The 10,802-nt window shown below is 41.7% G+C and overlaps 1 protein-coding gene across 1 annotated transcript; it reads right to left on the bottom strand.

Moving 5' to 3' along the window:
• Window positions 1-440: 440 nt before the first annotated feature.
• On the bottom strand, window positions 441-3,554 carry LOC137276881 (orexin/Hypocretin receptor type 1-like). The gene is made up of 2 exons (XM_067808529.1): window positions 3,468-3,554; window positions 441-2,782 (listed from the first exon to the last, which is right to left on the bottom strand). The coding sequence occupies exon 2, from the start codon at window positions 2,758-2,760 to the stop codon at window positions 1,765-1,767; it is 996 nt and encodes a 331-aa protein (XP_067664630.1). The 5' UTR covers window positions 2,761-2,782; window positions 3,468-3,554; the 3' UTR covers window positions 441-1,764.
• Window positions 3,555-10,802: the final 7,248 nt, after the last annotated feature.

Genomic DNA, 10,802 nt, shown 5'->3' on the forward strand with positions numbered 1-10,802 from the left:
CTCCTACGTAGGAGGAGATACTACCCATCAAAAGTCTAGACTCACTTGAAACAAGTCTTTGAATGTCATTTAGAAGTGTAAATACATAAGAATGAAGATTTTATGGATATCAACTTCTTTATGAGAGAACACAACGTTTCGGAGTTAATGCTTACTCCTTCATCAGCCCTGATGAAGGAGTAAGCATTAACTCCGAAACGTTGTGTTCTCTCATAAAGAAGTTGATATCCATAAAATCTTCATTCTCACTTGAAACACCCACTATATGTTATATATGTAGGGGATAGTATGTCCTACGTAGGGGAAAATCTTCACCGTGACCCTAATACGCTTCCGTACTTCCGTACGATATAATGGCATCAAAGAAATAACTTACTTATAAGCTTGACGTTTGTTAAATTGAATCTAACAATGGATATATACTCTTCAACAAAAGTAGGGGATCTTCACTTTTTTTATTTGCGATTAAAAATATTTATGAGATTTATCGGAGTCAATCAATATTGACATGATATTATTGAATGTTTTGAGAGTGCATCGCCATTTGCACTTCCTTACAACCATAGTTATTTGGAATGTATTCGCTTTTAAAAGATGTTTGGTGTGTGACATGTAATTTGCATGTATACGATTTGTCAAAATTAATGTTCGAAGTGATTTCTCGACCTTCTTGAAAAATACCTCAAGGCAAACACTTTCAGTAACTGAACATAAGTTTGTTGAAACATATCGAAACAGCGAAAGTGAAACTAATCTCTCAACTGCATAACTGAAGTACAGTAAAAACGGACAGCAGAACGCTGTTGGAAATAACGAAAACAACGACAGAACTGTTATTTTTTTCTCGTGGACTCGAGATAATGCACATTGGCTACAATGGGCAAAACCACATCACAAGAAGGATACTATCCCGGATGCTTCATGGTTGTGTTTTGTTGCTCAGTGATTGTCTTCCCTGAATACAAACATAACAATTATACACTGGAACAAAAAATAAGCAGAAATTGTGTTCGCTTGATAGTTCACAACAAACTCGGCGAAATTTCAGCTACGTGAAATGGGCTATAAATAACGGATTCTGATCCAGACAATCCAGTGAAGGATGTTGTGAGCATTAAGCCATGTCACCACTCCTTGTACATTGCCAGCAAACAACCACATCACTTTGTACACTGCCAAGCAAACAACCACATCACTCTGTACACTGACAAGCAAACAACCACGTCACTTTGTACACTGCCAAGCAAACAACTACATCACTGTGTACACTGCCAAGCAAACAACCACATCACTCTGTACACTGACAAACAAACAACCACATCACTGTGTACACTGACAAGCAAACAACCACATCACTCTGTACACTGACAAGCAAACAACCACATCACTGTGTACACTGCCAAGCAAACAACCACATCGCTGTGTACACTGACAAACAAACAAATAAGACAGTGTGCCTGAGAACCCAGTCCAAATGATGCCTGAATCAACTGGTATATGTTGCTGACGAACAGTTGTAATGTTGCATACCCACTGGCTTTTCACTGCTGAATGACACACTTAGCAATATTCTAGTTGCATGGCGACGGTATGTAAATGATCGAGTCTGAGCCAGACAGTCAAGATGAACACCACGATACCCAAATGGGATACGATGACATGTGCCAACCCAATCAGCGAAACGTGACCATCTCAGTCGCCACTGCTGAAGACCAATTCTAACACGACTGCTCACGCATTCAAAGATGGTTCTTATCCCGGATGTTACAAAGATGTGGTTGCTGTTCTGGAATCGGATGAAGCCTCAGTCCGGGTCTTGGAATTGCGACAGGTAGTACACAGGGACAGACATTCAGTGCGAAACTGTTTGGATGTGAAGCTGTAAATGACAGGGTTAGCGACACAGTTGACGTGAGGGAGGTACACGCCGAAGTCGAACAAGGTGAGTGTAATCTCCGAGAAGTTAGGAGGGTCAGGGAATACACTGAAGATCGTGGATATCATCATTAAGGGTGCCACTGACACCAAAAACACAACTGTTAACATGAAAAACACTTTCGTAGTTTTCTTCACGTGATAGGCGTTTTCGTTGTTGTTTGCTCTCAACCTTTTATATAAGTCTTTTCCAATCAGGGAGTAGACTACGACGAGAAAGGCAGCGATTCCAGCAAATTCTGCGTCCACAAGCACAGCATATACTATGGACTCTCCTTTCTTTTTTCGGCGTTCTTCGTAGTCACAGGTTGGCAAGCCGTAGGTTTGGTTACCAACTAAAGTAGGGCTCTTGGACACTCCAACGATAAATATGATCGGAAGACTTAGACAAAATGCCAGACACATCCCAGAGAGGCACAGTTTCCTAGCCAGAGCCTTTGTTATCTGTTTACCGTGTGGGCGACACACCAATCTGTAGCGCTGAAAGGCGATTACTGACAACAAAAGACCTGACACGAGGGAGTTCAAGTGATTCATGAATATAAGAAACTTGCACATCTGTACTAAGTCCAAAGTTGCAGAGAAATATCGGAACACAAACGAGCCAGGAAGTGATATCATAACTGTTGTCATGTCAACAGTTGCAAGTATTTGAACAAAAAAGCCAAATATAGTTTCCTTCATCCGGTAACGATATGCATACAGTATCAGCGTGTTCCCGGACAAGCCACAAATGAAGATCACAATAAAATACAGCAGTATAGGCCAGTGGATGTAGTGGCCGACGGGCTCAGGATGAACACCGGTGGGAGTGTGGTTGGTCATAGTGGCTGCTTCCTCCACGCCTCTGCAAAACAGTTTTATCTATCAGTCAGAAAATGTTCTAGTGTATGAACATGCCTTCTCGTAGTTTTAAACGGACTCCGATTTGTCAGATGTCCCGTCGGTTCTTCCACCATACATTTCGTTCAAAGACCATTCGTCCACCAAACACATTCGTCCACCGAAGACGATCGTCGATTTCGTCCACCGCCAAGAATGACGAGCAGACTGTTCGTCCACTCGATCTGAGAGATAGTAAATAAATACTTAACTTAATAAATAACTGGAGGAGTTTGAGTTTACTTTTTTCACCCTAATTCTATTTCTTCACATCAATGACAATGTCACGATCAATATGCATTCTCATGTGTGAAGTTTAATATGGGCAAAATTTGCTTGTTTGCCGGCCCCTCCATTGCAAGGAACTCAATACATCTATCTATATGTCACTGTTAAAACAATTCAACCGTCAATATTCAGAAAGTTTCGGTAGACGACCTGACTGCAAACTCTGGACGAACTGACTGCACACGGTGTACGAATCGTACGTGGACATAATGTACGGTGGATGAACCGACCTGAATCCATCTGTTAGCGGTAAGCTTTCAATCTCAACGATATAGCAAGTAAAAGGAAGACATCAGTGTCCACCCGCGATTATCCAATGTATCGTAACTTCATTGTGTTATAACGAAATGGAGGAGGATTACCTGAAGCGCAGAGCTAAACCAAATAGTTCATCGCCTCTCGACAAGCAGGAGTTTACCCGGCCACCTTCTGATCGGGCATTCGCAATGCCGGCCGAAATGTGCTTACATATATGGCAGACGTGTCTGTGATCACAACCGTTGTTAAAGCTATCAGTAATCGCCTCGTCTAGTGGCGCAATTCGCAGTACCCTCTGTGTACATTGTGTTTCACTGTTTATCAAGTAAGCACTGTTTTCCTTCCTCAATTATCGTGAACTGGCTGAAAATGCACAGATGCATGACTATGACAAAATGAATAAAACAGGGTATGGATATTTGATGGCAATGTATTTATGTCGGGGATAATGGTAATGTTTTGGAAGTTTAGGTTTTAGTGTTATTTCGGAGGCTGTTTCCAGGCTTGTTAGCTTTTCACGACGTCGTGGTTAAATACTTTGCCCACCAGTAAAGTGAGTTACGAATATCGAGATCTAATAGGCGGAAAACAGTCCAGGCAAACCACGATTTGGACGATACACTTTCAGTCGACAGACTGGGCGAGGTGTACAATTCAAACGTTTCATTATGTTTATGAGCGTCAGCAGTGTCCGGTCTTCACGATCTGACGTCAACCTCTGCCGTCCAGGACGTGTGCGATCCATTACTTTATTGGTTTCCCTGAATATTCTGATCAAATGACTGACAAATGTGTAATGGACATTTCTGAGGACATACCAGAGAAAAGCATAACCAATACGTAGCCATCTCTGATAACCTTCTTCGTACCACAGTAGCAGAAGGCTAATTGAACTTTGTAACCAACCCATGCAGATGAATTAATGACATGTGGCTCAAACTGTACTTTCAGTGTTTGCTTCTGGGAGACAGCTTCCATCAGCAGTTTGAAATGCACACACACCCGACCCCCAGTGGATCCGTCGATGCTTCATCACACATCTTTCTTAAGGACGTCCTCATTAAACAAGGTATCATACCGGAAAATATTTTAAAGTAACTATATATATTACAAGATGGCTATGAAAAATAGTAAATGCTGGTTCTGGTTTCATTAGTTTAATTCACTGGTTCAGACTTCATGGCACCAATGTGTCACACACACATATACTCTCACTCAAGAGCACATGTTGTCCAGGTCACATGGCAACAGGTATAAAAGTTGGATTCAAGGGTGGAAAGTAATACTGATTACAGTTACTGGGTGGATTATGAAAGGGTATCATGGAGCGGAATCGGATTAGGAAAAAAAAAACACTTTTCTCTAACAGCCGCCCCCAAATTTGGTTACAAAATTTGAAATAATTTATAAATGAAGAAATTCTTAAGATATATCCAAAGTCTTTTGTTTGGATTAAAGACACTGAAAATTTCAGCATTTTTGTCTCTGAGCTGATTCTAGAAGCATGCTCAAAAACTCTTAACAGTCACATAAAACAGTCACATGTCATCTTGACATTAGATGAGGTCATCAGAACATTTATACTCAACATTTATATCAACATTTTGATCACTCGTTGTCCAGATCTGGCAGCTTCACCAATCTGGATACTGGTCTCTGATAGTCTTGTTTCCCAACTCTTACACTGGCAGAGCGCACTTTCTTGTCTGAACCACTGAACACATCAGTGACTCGTCCGATCAACCACTTGGCACGTATCTGTTGGGGGTCCATGATCATAACTACATCACCCTCTTTTACACTCTCCTGATCTTTCTGCCATTTACCACGAGACTGTAGTGGTGGCAGATATCTACGTATGAAGATTTTCCAGATCTGGTCAGCGGGTATCTGACTATGCCTCCAGCGCTTCTTCCCTCAATCTAAACTACCTGAGGGAGTGATGCATCACGTCTTCCAAGCAATAGCGAATTAGGGGTAACAGGGTCAACATCAGCTATATCACTTGACACATAGCCCAGAGGTTTTGAGTTCAGGATGGAGGCAATTTCAACAAGAACAGTCCTAAGCACGTGTTCTGTGACAGTTTGCTCCCCTAATGTTGCAGACAGCCCCTGTGCACCTACCTTATCTCTCGCTCCCACAGTCCTCCGAAATCTGGGCATATGGTGGGTTGTACCAAAATCGCATTCTCTATGAGGATAACTGGCTGGTTATTTCCGGATTCATGATAGTAAATGCATCGTGAAGTTCACTCTATCCACCTTTTACGTTTGTGCCACAGTCCGAGAGTAGTTCATATGGTTTACCATGATGTGCTATGGATCTTCTCACTGCCATCAAGAAAGCAACAGAGTCCATACCTTCCAGGAGATCGAGATATACTGACCTAGTCATCATAGATTTAAAAATTATTCCCCACCTTTTCTCCTGTCGTCGACACAATTTTATCCACATCAAAACAGTCAACTCCAGAGGAGTAAAAGGCTGGTTTATGTAAACGAAGTCTTGCCATGGGCAAATCTGCCATTTTGGGCAACTTTGGTCTCGCTCGTAGCTTCTCTCAAGTCAGTGACTGGATCTTACTGACACGAGTGTCAACGGGTTCATATATGGTTGGTGCGTCGACTTCGGATAGGCTCATGGATAGGATGACTGGAGGATTACATACATGAACATTACGTTGACGGACACAAATGAATACGTTGATGAAGACGAAGGCATAGTTTAGTTCAAACTTCTTTAGTTGGTTTCACAAGACATGACAAACGAGTATACATGAATGAGGTGAGCGGACTTCCAGCTCAACCCCAGGGCCTTTCCTGCAAGCGGCATAATCCTGCTCGCGGTCGTCCCCACAAAGACAGTCGGAATGCCGGTCTCCAAACTTACATCTCACTTCTCATCTCTCACGTACAGTATAGATGTGAGCATACATATGTATAGTTTTTAACATCCATAGACAGGCAAAAATTCAACAATGGACAGATAGAGAAGCTAATAGCACTTCCTTCTACAGCTGATGTGATGACCAATAAAGGCCATAAATGTCATATACAGTAATTAATGGAAGTGACAAAGAGGAGCAAGGTAGCTGACAAAGCAATGTGCTCTGCGGTAGTGATAAAGATCAAGATTGCAGATTGAATAATAATAACTAAATATCATATAGCCTGGTCACATAGTTTTTGGTCAGTAGAAATATTTGGACATGGCTGTCCTGAAGTAGACACTATAACACGAGTACTAACATACACTTTGCATCGGTATCAGTCAGACTGTAACCAATTGAGAACTGTTGTAGAATCACTCCAAAGGTTGGTGCCACTAGTAGGTAAGTTCAGGTCCTTGCTTAAGATATCAGCAAGTTGGCGTCCGGTTAGTGCTGCACACAGCTCCAATCTTGGCATTGAGATCTGCTTCATAGGGGCAACACAACTCCGTGCAGCTACAAAGCTTACACAGGCATCATCATTTTGGTTCACAGTTTTGAGGTAGGCTACCGAGCCGTAACCTCGTTCTGACGCATCACAGAATACATGAAGTTGCTGCGTGATCAAGATCATGGCAGCTGTTGTGATTTGGCTGTGAGATTTTCACCTCAGTGCAAGATCCCCAGCGGTACACACAGTCACCAATCTGGTGAATAGCCTTTCTTAACATACACACAAATCTCGATCCGAATATGGCGGTTGATATTGATGAATGGAGGGTGAAAATTGAATGTTTCAATCCACGAAGTCGGCTAGGCCATGTCATGCACCCCGCAATAATACCATACGGGACACGTTTGTGTTTGCGTCTGATTCTTCTGTCTATGACACTCCTACTTGTTGCTGGAGATGTTGAGGCAAATCCAGGGCCTCCTAAATCAGCATCAGACAGAATTCAAACGCGTTTATCAGTTCAAAATGTGTCTGGGCAGTGTATAACCCCTGACCCCAATACCACAACACTGAGTGACCTTGCTTTAACGCTGGCCTGGATACATCACATCACTCAAGTGAACGACAAGTTTTACAAGTTTGCCCAAGACTATAATGAAAAAAATCTCTGTCCTCCGAGAGGAAAACATGTCATTGAAAACCAAACTCTCTGATCTCGAAGCCAAGGCAGAAAAACTCGAGGCGCAGTTTCGAAGGTCAGACTTAATATTCCATGATTTACCTGATAAACGAGGAGAGAAGTAGGGTGAGAGTGAACAGTGTGTTAGAGATTTTATGGAAGTTTCACTTCATCTAGATAATGCTTCATCTCTTTCCATTGAGCGAGCTCACAATCTCTATTCAAAGTGTGGAAGTCAGCTTATCATTGTCAGATTCACTTTCTATAAAGATAAATGTGCTGTTCTGGATGGTGCCAAAAAGAATCTCAAGGGTACCAAGGACCTCAGAGTCTCGGAAGACTTTTCGTCCTGGAGGAGAATTTCAAAAGGGGCCTAGAAATAGGATTTCGTAGTCTTCCAAGCACTGATTTGGTTTGACACAATTTTCAGTTAGTATGCTGTCTTAGGCCCATGAAAAGGGAAATGTGTGGTGGTGATTTCTTTATTGAAAGTTTACATTATTCTTGTAACTAGAATCAGTTGTTTTTGTTTCCTGTTTACTTCTAGAGTGACAGCACGTTATATGGAATTGTTTCATATTACCCAGAATTCAAAATAGCTGCCAAGATGGTCGCCATTGTAGTTTTACTACTTATACATAGCAGAGGACTAAGTTTGTACTGATATGTAAACAAACACTTCATTTGATGTCAAATATTTTATACAGTATCGAAAAAGAACAACATTTCAATGGTATGGCTTATGAAAGCGTCATTTGTCTAAAATATTTGATGAAATAACATCATCCAAAGTGCTAGAAAACTATGCTTCAAGGCCGATAACCGCGTGTAAGCTCTCGCCGTACAGGGTCGGGGAATCAGGGTACAGCTTCCCCCTATAATGTTTTACAGGTTACTTTCTATGCATAAACGTATTGATATGACACTCTTTTAATGTTGATAGGGCTCCCTTGATTGAGAAATGATAACTTCGGCATTGTTGTAGCTATTCAAAGTGGTCTGTCATAACCCTTAATCACTTTTGATACATTCAGAAGCAAACAATTAACTCTTCTCTTCAATTTCTTTCATATCATATGTTACATCATGTCAGAATTGGAGTCATCTACAAGCCAAAGCTGTTCTGGTAACAATCACCTGCCATACAAAAAGACATGTCTCTGTGCACAATAAATCACTTCATCTGCATTGACATAGATCTCTCTGCTGGCATGCTGACCTTTTGCATCTACTCGGCGTCAGTTCAACCAATCCACGAGGAGCAGGATCTCTCGACATCAGAAAAGGGATAAGCTGACCATCACAAATGCTCCAACCAGGGCCAACTGGTGAAGGAACCTTCATGATTAGTTGTATCCACACAAGCACATTGTGGTTAACTCGCTCAAGAAGACGTTTTAGACTGGTGGATGTTGGTGGGAGTTTATGTCAATACTTCATCTACAAGCATTACTAGATTATTTGGTACATACACTGCATTAGAAACCTGTCCACAAGATGTAAACAACATGCTCGAAGCTGTGAATTATATCCTTTGCGACAACAACTCCACTTGCAATGTTCATAAGATACAGACATGACACGCCATTCATTTGTAAGACTGAATGGATTTTCCCATCAATCCTGATTAGCACATTGATATTTCTAGTGTTCCTTTTACAATGGCTCATTCAGATGGAACATCAAGAAAAAACATCAAATGCGGTTTGTAAGAGGAACTTCAAACGGGAGTGTTTGGTCCTTCATTGCCTACTAGCAGAGGAGAGAATACTGGCTCTTCATATAGTTAATGGCATGACAAAATTGCAAATGTGCCGAAAGGGAATTGCTTCAAAATTTGGAGACTTGGCTGATGCATTGACATAAATTCGGAATAGAACTGACTGCATTAGAGCTGATGCTGTTTGGGACAGGTATGCCAGGCAAGAGTCGGTCGAAGTAGGGGAGCGAATCAAAGGTGATCGTCAGTGGCACAAGAAGTCAAGATTGTTGGTAAAAACACACCACTACCAAGACATTGTGACAAATCAGCGGTCCCCTCAACAAGTCCAGTCTTGTCGCACATACGAACGAACGGTGGAGTTCTGTTGGTCCGGCCATGCTACCTGTTGGTAGGACTTGGGCACGCCAAGGTACATTTGTAGTTCTTAGGACGTCCTGACATGTCTTAACAATAACTGTAAAAAGAGATTGAACGGGATAGAAGGTGTAATGACTATATATATTACAATGCTCGTTTGATCATAAATAGCTGTCAGTATGTCTATCTCATCTGTGCCCAATCCCCAAGACAGATGATATCACGTATAAACAGGGAAGAAATGCGCCTTCACCCCATGTGAACAACAGTTCAACAGCAGGTCAAACCTGTCTTTAGTCAGTTTATATCCGTTCTGGATTAGACCTACCACTTTCTTAACGTGCACTACCCAGCTCTAACTCTTTCTGAACACAACCAGCTCGTATTCAGACACCTCTTCCCGTTCGCACTACATTCTCACTCTGATTCTAGCGTGTGCAGTGGTAATAGCAGACATGTCCTGGTTTGATTTCTGTAAGTACCCAGCCCATTCTATTTCCGTTGTCAGTTTCAAGATGGGAACATCGACATCACCATGCCTCCACAGATAAATGAGAGTTGACCAAGAAAGACATCTTATTTAATGAAGGGATGATGCATTCGAGAATTTCAGCAAATCTGAGTGGGGTGATTCTCAAGAAATTGTAGGACTCATGATCATCAAGGCGGAGATCCTGCGTCAGTTGATGAAATGTTCCACAACTGTTCCCCTCTCAGGTTAAAACCAGTTTCTCACCCAACAAGTTCTTGTTCGTTTCCTCCTTTCTTGCTCTACCAGTTGTTCTGCTTCGAATAAAAACTCCAGCAAATAAGCATTCAGCATGTTGACAGCTGCACATTTGTTCATGTTTCACAGGCAGAATTTTTTTTATCCCAAATGGACAACATCTTAAAAACGCATGTCTGTATACCCTACCGTGTCATATCGTAATGCACACAGTGTTGGCATAGTAAGACCTGTGTGAGACCCACTTAATTACAGAACGAGTAGAACTTGATAGGAATCTATTGAGCTCTTTCAGAACCGAGTAGAAATGTACTACAAACTTCTTAAGAACAATTCATTTGGATTTGAGAATATTTGCACGGAATACCAAAGTAACTAAGAACACAATGCGGTCGAGTTTCGTCTGTCTGAGAACGGAGTTGACCAGGTGGAATCTGTGTGCAAACGTGTTGCAACTGATGGCAAACTATATTATGTCTGCACACATCCCCATTACGTTTGAACTATGGCAATTCCGTTCGTCACTGTCCCAAATCATATCTTCATTACACCTGACAGCGTCTTATT

Source organism: Haliotis asinina, chromosome 3 (assembly GCF_037392515.1).
Source record: "Haliotis asinina isolate JCU_RB_2024 chromosome 3, JCU_Hal_asi_v2, whole genome shotgun sequence".
Taxonomy (NCBI): Eukaryota; Metazoa; Mollusca; class Gastropoda; order Lepetellida; family Haliotidae; genus Haliotis; species Haliotis asinina.